At 40.6% G+C, this 17,365-nt stretch overlaps 1 protein-coding gene across 26 annotated transcripts in view; it reads right to left on the bottom strand.

The window, feature by feature from the left end:
* Positions 1 to 1,834: 1,834 nt before the first annotated feature.
* mical3a (microtubule associated monooxygenase, calponin and LIM domain containing 3a) overlaps positions 1,835 to 17,365 on the bottom strand; it is a 123,133-nt gene continuing 107,602 nt past the window's right edge. For 23 of the 26 annotated variants that reach the window (XM_039809596.1, XM_039809598.1, XM_039809595.1 and 20 more), the window contains 5 exons: positions 17,191 to 17,284; positions 9,284 to 9,349; positions 5,983 to 6,082; positions 4,423 to 4,496; positions 1,835 to 4,056 (listed from right to left, as the gene is read on the bottom strand). In XM_039809596.1, the coding sequence (XP_039665530.1) occupies positions 3,872 to 4,056; positions 4,423 to 4,496; positions 5,983 to 6,082; positions 9,284 to 9,349; positions 17,191 to 17,284 (519 nt within the window). In that variant the 3' untranslated portion in view covers positions 1,835 to 3,871. The remainder of the gene's footprint in view (positions 4,057 to 4,422; positions 4,497 to 5,982; positions 6,083 to 9,283; positions 9,350 to 17,190; positions 17,285 to 17,365) is intronic. The other 3 variants (XM_039809605.1, XM_039809622.1, XM_039809613.1) reach the window with 2 other exon arrangements.

Below are 17,365 nucleotides of genomic sequence, written 5' to 3'. Positions count from 1 at the left end.
AAAAAAAAAAAAGACCGGAAGTTAACATAAGTTGGCTTGCTTTCAAAATAAGTGCATGAACAAAACTTGTAAAATATATTTGTAAGTAATAAGTACTTTTAATAATAAACTTTTTCGCGTGTACATTTTGTTATGGGAGTGAGGAAAATGGACACAAATCCTCGCTGTTAACTGCGGGTTTTATTTGCTTAGTCTGTTTTGTTAATTTCCTTCCCATTGATTAGCAGAGCTTTTTCAATACAAGGTTAAAATATGTTCCAGTTCTTCAACGTTTTTAAGCCAAGGACAAAGAGAGACGCAGCAGGGACCCCCTACTACATATATTGTATAAAATGAAGTTGCATATTAAACTGGGCCTACAATAATGTCAGCCTAAAACTTTGATACATCACCTTTTTTTGCATAGAATACTAAGCTATTAAAATAGCCTAGTAATTGTTGGCATGATTTTATAATTTTTAATGTTAAAACATACATGTGGCACAGTGAATCCTTAGGATGAACTGTATCTGTGGATGGTTACCTTAGTGACTACCTTATCTATAGACCAGTTAGCCTATCATCAGTGGGGATTTATATTTTCTAATATGTTAGATTCATGTTAACACTTTTTAATTTTTTAAACAAATTCAAAAATTAAGACTAGTTTGGAGGCCCCTCTGCATTGACTCTGAGGACCCCCGAGGGGTTGAAGATGCCTGCACTAGTGCAGTGCCCGTTCAAAACGTGCCTGTTCGGAATTGGGTGGTTGCTTGGCCTCCGGTATTTCTGCTCTCAGCTTAGAACCGCTCATCCACAACATCACACTCGACTGCGCTCCCTCGGGTCCTGAGCAATACACCTGCCATGACGTTTTCTTGTCCTGAAGAAGACTACTCAGTCTGAGAAAACTGTTGTCTTCTGTGGCTCTGGAGGAGCTGTGTCAAGTCTGAGAAAATAACACTTGGTGACCAGCCTCAGAGTTATCTCTTTGGAGTCTTCCAATTGTATGGAGGTGCAATATGGCTTTAATTAGCAGCCAGAAAGAGTTGAAATATAGCTTTAAGTGGACATTTAAGCCTTTCATTTTAAAATCCTATATCAGAATGCTCCGATATTACCCAGTGACATTCTGGGATGTGTATACTATCACCATGAGGTGAAAAGATTCTGGCTAAACAGGAGGTTTTGTTTTTAGAGCAGCCTGAAAAAGAGTTACAATATGGCTTTAATTATCAGCCTGAATAAGAGTTGAAATATAGCTTTAAGTGGACATTTAAGCCTTTAATTTTAAAATCCTATATCAGAATAGTCCAATATTACCCAGTGACAGTGTGGGATGTGTATACTATCACCCTGAGGTGAAATGAGTCTGGCTAAACAGGAGGTTTCGTTTTTAGAGCAGCCTGAAAAAGAGTTACAATATGGCTTTAATTAGCAGCCTGAATAAGAGTTGAAATCATCACAGAGCCCACTTAAGTTTGTCCCATGTTTAGCTACAGTTTATTGAGTAGGCCCATTTATGAAAATATATTAAGTATATACTTTGTTTCAAAACCCATGTTGACTGACTGGTTGTATTACATAATACACATTTGGGTTTACAATTAATCTCTTTGCTACAGTATCTCGTGTTCTCTGCAGAAATAAACAGATTTTAGCCTACTCATGTATTGAGTCAGAGCTGGTAATGGCAGGGACAGTAAAAGGAAGAGCTCTAGCCAGCTAAAAACGTAGGAGGAAATCAGCCACACAAATATGTCAGTTTTATCTTATAATTGCAGTTTTTAATGGTTAGCTAAAACTTGTTTATAACCATAATCCAATAAAAAAAACAAAAAACGTGAGACTTTAGTGGGCAAACATTTAAAAGAACTGCATTGTTTTATTGCCGTTTTCAGCATACATCCAACACCCCTATGCATTTTAGCTACATGAAGCATTTACATTACAAGTCATGTGTCAACAGAACAGTTTAAAAATTAGGATTCATTTTCTTTACATATAATACAGTTTGCACACGTTAATAAATATCAATACAATCATGTCAAACTTATCACACACCGTCTAAAACAACAACCCTCAAAATGATATCACTTCTTTTTTTTTATTCACAGCTCATACCAAGTCATAAATATAGCCTCTAGTGTTTCTGTGCTGTAAACCAGTGACCATCTGGAGTTTTACAGTTGTCGAAAAGGCTATTAGATTTGACTGCCCACCAGTTAAACCATAACGCTCCTGTTTGATGCAAGTTGCTCATAAAGCACTTTGCATTTCTTAAGCTCCCTATTTAAAATCATCTACTTGTTTGTGTGGGGACGTGCTGTATAAAAGTATTTGAAAAAAAAATAATAATCTTGGAGTTCCAGTGGGATACACATATGTGACTACCTCAAAAAACATACAGGATCATAATAAAATATAACTTAAGTATAGAGAATGAAAATGAAAAAGGCATCTTGTTCAAAGGTAAAGTATTAACACTGCCATACATGGATGTGAGTGGTGTGTGTGTAAGTCCTCGTGGTGTATTTCTCAGATATTGCAGCATATCCACCGACAGAGACAGTCCTGTGGCACAAAATGAGTAATGTGAGCTACGCTGATCTCCCATTAACAACAGTGAAATCGGCTTCATTAATGAGAACATCCCACGCTGGAAAACATATCTGACCTCGAAGAGACGGCTCCTTCAAAGATGAATCCTTTTCAACGGTTGTTTTTACCTCGCTACAGTTTACCACAGTAGGAAACATAAACACCCGATCTCGAATATGGACAAGCGTTCGTAAACGTTAACTGTCAGTGTGTGATGTACAGTACATGTCAAGGAGAGGCCCGTCGTTATCGAGTCATGTGAAATGCTTGAGTGTTCATAAATAGTATAAGTCTGTATTCTATGTCCTAGCTATCAAAGACAAGGTAAAGTTCTTTTATGTGCCTGCAGCCTTCATTCCTGACATGCAATGGCTTATGGTGTGCATCTGAGTCATGCACAAGTGCAAGATAATGAGATGCAGGGCACTCTCCTGTGAATGCAAAACAAAACAAAAATGTGTATCTGTTAAAAAAACAGACAAAGATAATAAATACATTAAAACCATGGCCATATTTAATGGTTTCTTAGTGTTGACTCATAAACACAAAAACACTGTGAGGGGGGGGAATAGAGCCTTTTATGGTGTCTTTATGGTTCGTAAGGATGCAGAAGTCAGTTTGTCACTGGATAGAAAGGCAGCTTCAGCAGAGGATGTTCGTCCTACAGTCAGACTGGAAAGGAGAATCAGACACTGAGACTGGAGACGTCACTCCAGCATTTAAACATACCTCTGTAGCAGTCCTTTTTTATTTATTTTTTTTCTTCCGGAAAAAAAAGAAGAGATGACCCTCATCCGCCGACAATGTGACTTACTTACAACTATACACAAAAACACAATTCTTTACAATTCCTTTACATCAGCAGGACCGAACTGCATTCTTCCCTTTAGATAATCGAGAATGAAACAAGTCTTTAAACATTCTCCCAAAGCCCGCCCCCCCCTGTTTGAGAGGATCCACTTCAAGGCTGGGCTGATAAAGCTGTGAATGTACCCGCTTCTACACCCTTAGGGGGCGAGAGCAAGCAAAAAAACTGCAAAGTGATTAACTGGGACTGCCTTTTGGGCAGAGGATATGTAAACGTTGCATACTGCTTCAATGTCAGAGGCAGTCGTAGTGTTTGTGTGTGTGTGTGTGTGTGTGTGTGTGTGTGTTGGGGGAATCTTTACACATTCACTGCTGCAGGTGTTCAGCAGACTATCCTGATCCAAGAGGACCACGCGAGGCAGAGACCGCCTATCTCAAGTCAACTCTTTTCACCAGGGCTTGACGAGCAATTATTTCATTCCTCCTAAGCCCAGTTGAGGTTGAAGCCTTTGGAGAGCATTACAGCCTCCAGGTCCTTGTCCTCCTCTTTCTCCCGAAGCCTCTGCTCATCCAAGAGGGCCACCAGGGCGTCACGCTGCTCCACCACCTCCAACATCTCATTCAAGATCTGCTTCTCTTGACTGAGCTCCTTCTCCGACTTCAGGTGGTCTGAGAGAGGCACGGGAAAACAAGGAGTTCAAGAGAGCCGGCAGATTATACAGATCGGAACATTCAGAGCTAAGGGGCTGTTAGTGGATTAAAGTGCTCATATTATGGTCATTGTATTTAGAGGTTATGTCAGAATAGGTTTACATGGTTTAATTTTCAAAAAAACAAACATATTTTTGTTGTACAGCACATTGCTGCAGCTCCTCTTTTCACCCTGTGTGTTGAGCTCTCTGTTTTAGCTACAGAGTGCAGGGCTTTTTCACTTTGTAAACCTATAACGTGCACAAAAAAGATATATAACACAATAAAGGAAAGGGGGAAAAGCCAAAAAGCATAATATGAGCACTTTGAGACTCCTGCATTCACCTTCCACAGCCATTCGCTCCCGGAGTTCCTGCTGCAGGCGGCTCTGTCGGTCCTCCAGCTCCAACTCTCTGGCACTTGGGGACAGAAGGAAAAAGTATGGTATGAGCTAAGTTTGTTTCACGAATGAATCATTATTTTCAACATATATGTGTTTTGGCTGCATCTTCATTTATCTAGACAGGATTTTCTTTCAATTATTACCGGTAGTTGTTCTAAAAAAGATGGATAGTTAATCTAAAAGCTTTTAGTTGCTGATGAGAAATTGCTGGCTAATTGAATGACTTGTCAGAGTGTAATAAAACGTGTTTCTCTGAATGGATTGTGAATGTGAACTCCTATCATATTATGTTGAAAAACATAAACTTAATATGACTTCATTAGGGCCAACAACCTGCTTAAACTCATGATGTAATAATAATGATCATAAAAAATAAGTTGGCAATAAGTCAGTTTTTTTATCTTCTGTATACTCTTTATTAGCTTATTAGCCTTGTTCTTACATGATGGAATATTATTACATCCTCAGGCTATTTATCACAGTACACTACATTTTTAGGGATGGCACTATCGTTCATTGGTCTGTTAATTGTTTTGTCTGGTTCAGAATGAAATATCTCGACAACTATTGCAGACAATCATGGTCTCGGGAATCAATCCTCGTGACTTTGGTGATCCCTTGACATTCACAGGTCAAGACTTTAGTTCATGGGAGGATGCCTCTAAAATGATCCCCAAAATCCCCATCAGCCGCAGCTCTACTTCGAGAATAATGCTTAAACAGCATGGTAAACAATACCACGTTACTAAGCCTACTGTATGCCTGTTATCAAGACAGCCTTAACACCAAGCTCAAACCACAGCCGAGCCTGACAAGCTGCAGCTGATGGTGATGAAGGTTTATCTGAGAAGTACAGCATATATAATAGTGTGACTTTATGTCTGGTCTTGTTTATTTATAGCCATTTCATAGTTTAACATAGTAAAACTCTGGAATTCTGATATATATATATATATATATATATATATATATATATATATATACACACTGTATATATAAAATATAATTTAAAAAACATATACATATTATACATATACATATTCTCCCATAGGTACACTTGTATGTATCAAACAAACACAAACAATGAATGCCACAGAACTTTCTTTTACTATCCAGTTTGACAGTCAGTTATAACGGAAAAAGAACATAAATAAACTACTTTAACGTAGATTTTCTTTAGGGCTTTATTACATGGTACCGGATCAGTGCATAAACTCCAGTACTTCCCGATACCAGCGTTTTAGGCAGTATCGGAGCAAATACAGATACTGGTATCGGACCATCTCTTTTTTATATATATATATATATACACACACACACAGTATATGTGTGTTGAGTTTTTATATACTCAACACACAATTTATTTCAAACTAGTTGCTTGGTTACTACAGGAGTTGGTAGTAACACACAGCTAGGCTGTGCTTCTTGGAAATGAAAAGCCCCTTTGACGAATCAGTTTATCGACTAGCTTATCCATCTCAACAGTCAATTCGTGTACTTACAATATCATGAGTTCTGACTCATAGCGGACCAGGGCATTTTTCTCCTGCACCAGCTTAAACCACTCTTGCATTAGCTTGGGATCGTCCTTCTTGCCCATGCCTGGAGGGGAAGGAGGAAGCACAGAGTGGTGAGTGAGACGCCAGATGGCTGCTGGGAGATGGACACTGATGTCACACACTGACAAGGACTGACACGGGGCAATGCAATGACAGCCAAGCCAGGATGTCCTTCGCTGGGGCGTGGTGAGGTGGAAGGATATGGACTTGACACCAACGTGGTCAGTCGCGCCATACTTAAAGATGGCGCACAGAAGATGGCGTGGAGCTACAGGTTTCAACTTTGGTAAATGCATACACACACACACACACACACACACACACACACACACACACAGACACACAACCCACAAACAGAAAATACCCTATTTGCAAAGTTTGTGTTACCCAGTTTGGACTCCGTGTCAGATGTAGCTGCTCTTTGGGAGCAACTACCTCCTCCTATCAGATTTATTTTTTTATTTTTTTTGAGTGTATGGGTAATAAGAAAAAACACAAACACACCAATCAGTAGCTTAGACACTACAGACAAGTAAACCCAAGGACTTTATGGAAATTCTTCATTAGCAGTTAATGGGGGGGGGGAATGCATGAATCATTCTGCTGTCTTTACATATTCAATTACAGGATCAAATGTTTATGGGATGATTAATCATTTAGGCCAACAGTGAAGTTCACACTCCTTAATTAAGTCTGCCTCAGAGTAAAGCATGTTCAGCGCTACTGGCATAATGCATTGCAGTTTTCATAACTGGCATTATCAGTCAGAGAGCCGAACAGCTGCACACTTTGCAGTCCCGCTGTATGCAGAGAAGAACGGTCTATATGTGGCATGCTTAGAAAGGTCTGCTGCTGGGGGCGATGCATTGGGCGATTGGCCTTTAAATTTATCAGACTGGAGCAGGTGGAGCCGAGCGGTTTCGGGGAAACACCGGAAGGCAAACCTCGATGCGGCGTGACATAGTTAGCTGGGGAAGAGGAGGCTCTTGCAAAACGAAAAGGAAAAAACATTTTACACCCATAAAATTGCACGGTTGTGGTCTCGGGGGGCTGGCTTTCGCTAACTAACAGACAAGGGACGGAAGAGGCAAAGCTGGAGAAGAGCTGCTCACACTGGAGAAGAATACAACATGCAGAGACAAAGGAGGGAAGTGTAAGAGCAAGGCTGAGTTTCCAAACCTATCCTACAAATGGATGTTTGTCTTTGTATTTCAACCTGTTCCACCGTCACCACCCCTCAGCTCCGAGACTCCGAACACAAAAGGATAGTTCGTCCGGTACAAGGCAGAAACAGCAATAAAAAAAAAACAGGAACCAAAACACCAGATCGCACACAAACACAAAAGAATGTTTCTTTAAACGGATTAGAAGCTCAGGCAAAATATTCCACTGACAGGTGTTAGCTACAGGACCAAACCAGATGATCCATTAATGTTTAAGGACTTGTTTTTGTGTAATGCTTGCATATTTATAACAAATCATCACACCATGCAAGCTTCTCACTCCTTGAACCGCAAACTTGCCCGCGAGCTAGCCACGTCTCAGGTGTTCACCCGCCCCGGTTTTATTATCATTTTATGATTACATGACACGTTTAACATTAATTCAAGGGATAACAACTGCAAAAATGGATGCGGCAAAGGACTACGCAGCTTTACGATTCATTTTTAGAAAACAGAAAACAGAGCACATGCGGTTGATAAGACACACTACAGCAGAGTAGTTTCCCCTTTGAGTGAATGCAGCCTCTTAGAATAATAAGGAAGCGTATCTTTTCCTCCATTTTCTGAGACACTATGATTGTTCTAGGATTATAACTGATTTTCAACTACAACAGTTGTTTTTTTTCTTCTTCTTCTTGACAGTTTCTTTTACCAAGTCTTTTGGATAATGTTAATGTCCAATGTAATTAATTTAATGTAACATGTTAAATCTAATTTTTTAAATATGTGCACCTTAGACAAGTCTTTGATCACAGAGCTACGGGGAATAATAATTGAAAATTCAAGTTTCAACCCAGTTGTGATAAACTGAAATGACATTGGATTTTGCTGGCCATCAGTTATCGGTTATTGCGTGTCATTTTTTTAACCGTCTAATTCGCATGTGTCAAACTCAAGGCCCACATTTCAATTTAGGTTCACAGCTAACTAGTTGTGCACCAAACCAAAAAAAATAAAAATCAGCAATCTGTTTTTCATACTGTAATTATGCGACACTGCCGTGCAGAATTTGACAGATTTGCAGACTTTGAGACTCAGAATTCCCCACAGAAGGAGAGAGTTTTTTTTATTATATTCAGGCTGTGAAAAGGCTGTGTGTTGTGGTGAGTCGGCTGGGTGGTAGCTGTTTTTAAATTTCTAATGTTTGTTTTCCATGACTTGCTAAATTCTACGATGGCTAAGAAACTTTTTTGCTGACTTTTTTAGGGTTTTATGTCGACCAAACTGTATGGGAGAGAGCTGTATGAGACATGCAATAATACAAAGTTAATTGAATTTTTTACTAAAAAAAAGCATGTCAATAAGCTCAACATGTCTGGCCCTTATTGTGATCTTCATTTCCAGTGTGGCCCTTAGTGAAATTGAGTTTGACACCCCTGGTCTAGTTAAATAAAAAAAAGCAGGCCCAATCTGGCAACACTGCACGGCAAGCATAGGATTTCTCTTCAAGTTGTATTGGTGTTGATTATGCTCTATAAGAGCTATACTATAAAACGGTTTGGATTGGTAGTGTCTTTTTATTATTCATCTACCCTGTGGGAGCCAAGATGCTAGAACTGTACATTAGAGTTTAAAGTATCGACAGAGACTCTGTCCTGATCCTTATCCGTTTTGGGGAAGATGAAAATCGACATAAAATAACTGTCATGGTAACAAATAATAATAATAATAAAAAAAATTACCAACTGATCAATACCTTTAACGGCATAAATTCTGACGCAGTCGACAAAATTGTGATGAAATGAATATTCGGAGCATTTTTTTTTATATATATATTTTAAATCAATTTCCTCATGAGAAATGACTCAATACAAGACTCAGTTTTTGGGTACATTCTGGGGAAAGCTACTGAGCCCGATCACACACAAACGCTGAGGACGGGGAAAAGGAGGAAGGCCGGCTGGGAGGATGATGGGGGGGGGGAGGAGGGGGCTCAAGGGGGGTAGCCCGGTTCTGGAGATCCGTACGGTTGCCATGGTAACCCGCCACAACCGTCAGCAGAGGCGGCGAGGTTACGTTACCTTCAGGGGACCAGCAGGGGCAGAAGGAGAGGGGTCTTCGGCGTGGCATCCCCACAAAGGGCTCAACTTCCACAAGACAGAGGGACAGAGCGTGAAAGGGGGGGACGGAGATGGGTGCGTCGGTGGGTGGGTGGAGAGAGAAAGAGTGGTGGAAATAATCCAGGAGGAAGAGCAGCGACGTTACAGAGAAAAACAGAAAAGAGGACACAGAGCGTGGGTGGAGGGGGAAGAAGGGTGTGATGAGGGAGAAAGAAAATTGAGGAGAAAATCAAAAGAGGGCAGGAGCACTGTGATAGGGAGAAGACAAATCACCTAGAGAGAGGAGGTGGGAGAGATCAGCTGTGGGGTGTGAGGGATGAAAAAGTGGGTAAAAATAAGAAACGGAAACAAGAGAAGGCAGAAAACCTGGAGCACAGAAAGGGAAAATAATCCCCCTGTTTGATCTTTCATCTGTAGTTCTTCAGATAATGTTCAGTTAGTAAACAGCACCCTGTGTCAGTTATGAAATGGGAAAAGCCTACGCATACGGCAAGTGTTTTTCACAGTACACAGAATGATTTAATCCCATAATTAAATCCATTACTGATCAGACACAGATAATTGCTTCTTCTTTTAAGATGTTTCAGCCTCTCCTAGTAAACACTACTTGAACACGTTAAGAACACCCGGCTCAATTTGGTTGCCAGTATGGTGATTTTTGAAGTGTGGCTACTATTGAAGTGCAAATTAGGACTTTTTTTCTTATATGCACCAGCTAAACAGATTTTCTCACAGATAGTGGTTGCTACCATAAAGGGGAAATTTGCCACCTTTTATGTGGCTCTCCAATCAATGTTGATGATAAATGTAGTCGATTGAAGCAATAAATGCCTCACTGCGAGGTGTATTGATCGAGAAAGCTAAGATTGCAGATGTTTTTCCTGCATACAGCGGCGTCATATGACAGTGACGCACTTGGATGCAAGGAAGAACTGCAGGCTAGGGCTGGGGTCAATACATCTGAGACGCTAGTCTCATATCACGAAATCGTCGTAGATTTTGGATATCGTAATATCGTTATATGGTAAGTGTTGTCTTTTCCTGGTTTTAAAGGCTGCATTACAGTAAAGTGATGTCATTTTCTGAACTGACTGACTTCTAGCTGTTCAATTATTTGCCTTTAACCATTTAGTCATTCCACATTATTCATTATTACACATTATTGATGATTATTCATCTAAAATCTCACTGTGTAAATATTTTGTGAAAGCACAAATAGTCAACCCTACAATATCGTCGCAATATCGTCATCAAGGTATTTGGTCAACAATATCGTGATATCGGATTTTCTCCGTATCGCCCAGCCCTAGTACAGGCTATTTGGGCTTGGATTCCCAGTCTCTTTTCAACAGCGAAAATGGCATCCCAAAATATGACTGTATAAGAGTATACATTTTACAGTATTTTAGCTCACATATATTCAGCTGTATATGATCAAGCTAAAGAATACAGCCAAAGAAATGCAGTGGAGAGAGGTGGAGGCTGCATTAGACGTGCGAGAGGATTTGGCCAGCGCAGACCCTCCAGAACCTGAGATGCTGAGAGCAAACAAAGACTGGTGGTGCGTTTGCTCAAATTGTTCTCCGACGCCAACAGAAATGCAATCACTCTGCTGCAATGAATTTTAGAATGGGACGTATTTGTTGGATGCTGTAGCCGACGCCAACCCTAAAAGAGCCTGTGGGCCATATTTTAATGATCTGAGTGCGCGGCGTGAAGCGCCTGGCGCAGGTGTGTTTAGGGTGTGTACAAATCCACTTTTGCTAGTTTAACGGCGGAAAAATGGGTCAGTGAGCCAGGCGCGTGGTTCAAACGGGTGTTTTGGGCGTAACGTGCAGCAAACCAATCAGAGTGTCATCTCCCATTCCCCTTAAAAGCCAGGCGCGTTTGTACCTTGACGCATTGATGGCGGATTTGCTAAGCAGGAAGGAGATATTTTTTTAGCAGAAGAAACTGATCTGCTCATGCGTGCGTGAAGTGAAATACTCTTTCACATTGTAATACTTTTATTTTTAATCTTTTGCATGTTTGTGTGCTGCTGCGCGTCCCTGTGTGTGTAACAAGCATAGTGTGTGCGCGCTGTGCACGAGCCTAGGCGCATTTTACTAATGCGCTGTTAAAATAACAATGAAATGCTGCGTTATTGACTGTCGACCAGGTTTTTGTTGGTCAATGGCGCGATCACTTCCCGCTGCCTCAAGATAGCAATATAGTCTCGCTTTGCCAGACCCTTCTCCAAAGTGCACTGAAGGAGGGTCTGGCTACTCCACATAGCATTCAGGGATGGGAGGAAAACGTGCTCTGGTTTAATGGCATTTTTTTTAAACCAATCAGAATTGTCAGGGGCGGTGCTAAGCTCCGCACAGAGCCGCTGCAAAATAGTCGTGCGAGAGAAAACTCAGATTGGACAGATAGTCTAGCTAGCTGTCTCAATTTTCCATGCAGAGATCTGAGGAGCAGACAACAATAGTCCTTATGAATCCAACGAATTTAAAATTCCAACACAAAGAAAGCGGAAGGAAACGGAAAATACATGCATCCGGCGGAATTTCCTGCAGCACCGGAGCAATCCCGGAAGTGGAACGCGAAGGATATAGCCTACCCCCTTTAAGACCAGCACGCCCATGGTCGTTGATAGTGGCACACATATAAGGGCTTGAACCATTACATGACACAAATAGGAGGAAGACATAGTGTTCAGGCTGGTGGGTAAAGGAGCCGGGAAAGTGAAATGCCAGATAATAACTACAAGGGACTATCACAGAGAAAAAGCTTAAAATCTGTAGGGGAAACTGCAGTTTAGAAAATCTTTTTTTTTTTTTTTTTTTGGACAGATTGGAGTCCTAATAAAAATGTTATGGCTCCACCAAATCACGTAAGCATAGTTAGGAAACGCATCGTTGTAACTTACCGCTCAGTAAATCCTTAATTGAATAATCATTAAAGTAGGGGATTAAAATTATAAGATAAATTATATTACTTATCGGATTCAGAGTACAGTCATATTGATCCTGGCTTTAGTTTTGGTTCCCGCTGCAGGGCCTCAAATACAACCAGGCTGATAAAGCGACTATGGACCTTATTCAGTCAAAATTCTACATTTCCCATCGCTGGGAAATGTATATGCAACACTGTATATGAGACAAAGAGGAATACTTCTCATTAACACATTTAGAACACTGCAAACACACTGCTTCCAGTTGCAAAGATTCAAAGTGAGAGACACCGACTGTTTTTAGCATTCACACATACTACATGGAATGAGCTGATGAAACATTAAGCCCACGTGGGTACCCTGGTCAACCAGCAAGGTTGGAAACTGCAGGTAGGTTCATCTTTATGTGAAAACTCCACGCGATCTCCTGTCTGAGTGAGTGACAACAACCAGTTGGGCAACAGGCCTTGCTCAAATATGTGGACATGCACCTTTTTCCTCACTCCTTGCTGAGGACACTAAATACCCATGAAGGAAACACAGCCCTCTGAATTCCCAGCAGACTTGAGGAGGAAGTGATGCATGCTACTCATATTCAAACAAGGCCACAGTCTACATGATAACAACAGATATCACACGAGACATCTCACGCAGACACGGTGAACACTGTTAACTGCTGGCAAATTACAGTGTGGACATTGCACCTAAGGGTCAGTGGTTGCAACATTGCCTATTAGGACACACCACACACAAACGCACTAAAAACTCGGGGTGTTTTTACAACTGAGCAGGTATGAGAAAGTCAGGGAAAAAACATTGCTGCGACTACAGGACAGAACTACAGCAGCACAGAAAGCTCTGAGGGGAAGCTAAGAGCCATGCCAGCAGTTTAGTATGAGTCAGTCCAGGGCAGGTTATACAATACTTGTATCACAGTGTATGTGTGTAGGGGTGGGGGTCTGTGTATGTAAATGTGTGCACACTGCAACATGTGTCTCTTTTGTATGTTCATGTGCTTCTTCTTCATCTATGATATTTCAGGTACAACAAAAGTAGTTTTAAGCAGATTTGTTGGGGACTATTTTTTTTTACCTGCGGCATAATACACATTTGGTGCACTAGTATATGGCAGCAGGACAGAGTATGTGTGATTTACTCAACAACAAAAAAATAGTTCACCTTGGGCAACAGTTTGGCTCATTGATGTGTTTTTAATAGTTTTTAGACAACAATGTCTATGTCACAGGGGAATAAACTATATCAGGCCTACATTTGCACAGACAATACTAAGTTATTGCTGAGTGAGTTATAAACGTAGATATTGCTGGTTTTTGGTCTTTTCATGGGACTCACTGGCAATAAGAACAATATAGAATATCAGTTTTAAACTCTAAAATCAGAAAAGGTACTTTTTCACTATCTCAACTATCATGCTGCTACCTTTCGTGACTTTGGTTTCCAAACGATGTGTGGATGTTATCTGGCAAACTATGTATTGATGAATATGCAAAGGAGGCGATATTTAAAGAGCATGTTCTGTATGTAGTATGAATTTGCACAGTCAACACTGCCAGTGCATTATTTACTTAAGTGTCATAGCGTTTCTATTTTTATTTTGGGGTTTCTGCTGGACTGGTCCTCAGCGCATGAACAGTGTTCCTTTGAATGCAAGAATCAATCTTGCTGTTTGGCTTTCTGCCTCTGAAATATGTGCCTGTTTGTCTCTCTACTGGAGTTTGTATTGTACAGTCTGCGAAGCTGAAAAGTGACAAATACAAGTTACATATTCATTCATGCATTCACTATTTATGAGTTTATGGAGATCAAAGACGATCTTTTGAGGTCAGAAAGAAGAAGCATGATGGGGGGGGGGGGGGTTAGATTTTAAATTATATAACGCCCAAGATGCAAGTCCAGGACTTCACTGTAATTAGAATCTCCCCAATAGTCTACAATGACAGGGATATATTAGAGATAGGAGTTATTTTACACAGCCCCAAACTGGGCGCACACACAAAATAGCAGGTCATGCATGTTCTTGCAAACACATTCTTACACACACACACACACAAACACACAAACACCACACATACACACTGCAGCAACACTCAGAACAAAGAGAGTCCATCAGTACTTCCCACAGTGCACAATACAGTCAGGCTGAGCAATACTAACATGGCATTTTCCAAAATAATAAGAGGCCACAACATAGATTTGCTGTATTGCTGTTTACTGGCTCAGTCTGCTTAATATCACACAAAGCCTCGTGTAATATGTTGTGTGCTGAAATGTGTTGTTTTTTTTTGAGTGCATTTAATTTGACAAAGTTGTAGTTGGTTCAAACCCATGTGCACCAAAGTTCAATTACAATAATGTGATGATTTAATACCTAATCATTTCAGACTGAAAGAGCAGCTGAGTGTGATCTTTGAGTACAACTGACAAAGTCGTAAACATCTCTGGATTGCTGTTACTCGCCACAATAAAATAAAAAAATTAAATAATATAATAGATACGATCTCAACAAACATCTGTATCAAGTCGCTCAGCTACAGCAAACATTTGGAGAAAATATTGTAATGTTGTCGTCCTGAAAGCCAATTTATATTTGATTTCTTACATTTTGATTGCACTTGTCAAATGTAACGTGACCTGAGTCTTGATCAGAGTACAGAAACTCTCCTCGTTGAGAGGCAGTGAAGGAGACAAAACACATCCAGAATGAGCAAGCACAAATCTATGTCGGGACACACATTCTCCGGATCGCATGCAGCTCGGACTGGCGATGGAGGACAAGTTATGAACGGACAAAGATCGACATGTTGGAGATGGAGAACTGTTGCAGTGTGTCACCACGGATGGAGCCTACATAACAGTGTCACATGTCATTGATAAAAAAAAATTTAAAAAAATAAACTACAGTAAATCTAATACCTGATCTTCTTTTGTGATGTTTGGGTAATGTATAAGTACCTTTATACAATCCTTTAAGAGAGTAGAGTAGTAAACAAGTTAAAACATACTCAAACAATTGACTGGAGACACAGCTGATGGGAAAAGTAATTGGTTATTCGGTCGGTGGGAAAATTCCGGAATTTAAAAGGTGCAATGCATCTACGTGCATGCATTTGCATTATAAAAGCTTCTGTTACCATCATCATTAAGTAGGGGAGGTACGGTTCACGAAACCCACGGTTCGGTTCATATCACGGTTTTAGGGTCACGGATTTTGGTTCTGTACGGTTCTTGTTATTTTTTCTTTTAATCTTTAACACTCCAGAAATATACTTCAGCATAGGATATATAGCTAAAATTAGCATATTGAATGCATGTTGCACAATACATGCACACAGTGGCAGTTCTATCTATTGTTTTATTTCCGCTGTCATCATAGGTAACATGAAATCCAAAATGCTCCCACACACCAGACTATATGCGACGCTGGCGCATCCTCCAACTCCGGGCAGCCTTCCTTATCTCTCCCACTTGACATTTCTGCATGTGACGTGACCTACCGCAGCAGCACTCCACACTCCACTTGAGGAGCGGTCGGCTCGGCGCCTCTCAAAATCTGACGAAAATCTTTTAAACTGACCTTTGTCGATTAAAAAAAAAAACAGACAGATTCAGCAACTGTATGGCCTATTTCTCGCTTAAAATGTTTTCAGAAACACGTTTCGGTGAACTATTTTCGTAAAATACGAGATGGTATTCAGAACGAGACATTGGAGTCCGTTTTGAAATTCGGGAGCAGCAAGACCCACGTGACTCGTTCGTCCAATCAGCTGCCATGTGTTGCGTTCGTCACACTCATCCCCCTCGTCATTTCCATTAAGGTACTCTAAGCGATGTCATGCATTTTTTAGGCTACAACATTTTTTGTCACATACAGCAAACATCTCCTCGCTATCCGCGAGCTGCCGGTCCCCTAAACACACTGTAAAAAAAAATAGACTAGTGCGCTGAAGCACAGAAGGGAGGGGACGGGATGAGGAGGAGGGAGGAGCGAGCTAGTCTCCATTTTGTTTGAACATACTTTGAACGTCAACAAGAAGTAACGTCACCCAACATCGCTTAGAGCACCTTTAATATAGGTGTCGAAAGTGGGCACTACGTCATTAAGTGGTTAGTGCACATTAACAGCGTACTGATGGACTGACGCACACACGATCCGAACCGAGACAAGCGAACCGAGCGGTTCGGATGTTTTTTCATGAACCGTACCACCGCTATCATTAAGTAAATGAGGATTAAATACACTGTCAGCTCTATAAAGGACAACCTCAGTGCCCTACTCGCATACAAAACTCCCATCACGTAAATTGTTATTGTTATTGCTGCTGAGCACTATTCATGCTTCGCACGCTTATAAAACTGTATCCAATAAAGAACTAAGCAAATAATGCATTCTTCATCTCGGAAATATATTGTCTGTGATAGTCCCTTGTCAAGACTTATTTGGGTTTATTACTTTAAAGAAACAAATATGTCTTTCTGCGCACAAATCTACATGCTGTAATATGCTTCAGTAGGACTATATAAATTGCAAATGCAGACTGTGATTTCAGCACAATCTAAATGATCGCAGAGGGACAGCTTTTCTGAGGTAATGCGGTTTCTTGGTTACATCATCCTAATCGACGTCGATAATATTACTATTCCCGTAAGAGCTCTAGAAAAGGCTGAATACATATCATATAAAGATGAAACATGGTCTCACAGAGCCAGCGCCAACACAAAAACAAGATTTAATTGTCGTATACAGTAAATCACCTGCATAATGTTAATAATAAGTTACTACACACTTTACTAAACGTGGGCATTACGTCTATCTGCAGTAGCGTTACTGATACACTACGCAGCATGCGATGGCCAGATTGATTTAAAAAAAAGAAAAGAAAAGTGTATAACGGTATAAGTGACAAGTTGTTACCTGCTTCTCCTCTCAAAGCTTTCTCCACAGCTACGCCTCTCTCTTCCAGCTGCCTCTGCTTCTCCTCCACCTGCTCCAACTGTCTCTGGATGATCTGAAGCGGACAAGCAGGTTAGAGAGTCACATCATCATTAGTGACATACCGTAAACACAGTGCATTACAAAAACTTGGGCT

This window comes from Perca fluviatilis, chromosome 8 (assembly GCF_010015445.1).
Source record: "Perca fluviatilis chromosome 8, GENO_Pfluv_1.0, whole genome shotgun sequence".
NCBI classification, from domain to species: Eukaryota; Metazoa; Chordata; class Actinopteri; order Perciformes; family Percidae; genus Perca; species Perca fluviatilis.
The sequence above is the reverse complement of the archived record's forward strand: the minus strand, read 5'-3'. Positions and strand labels throughout refer to the sequence as shown.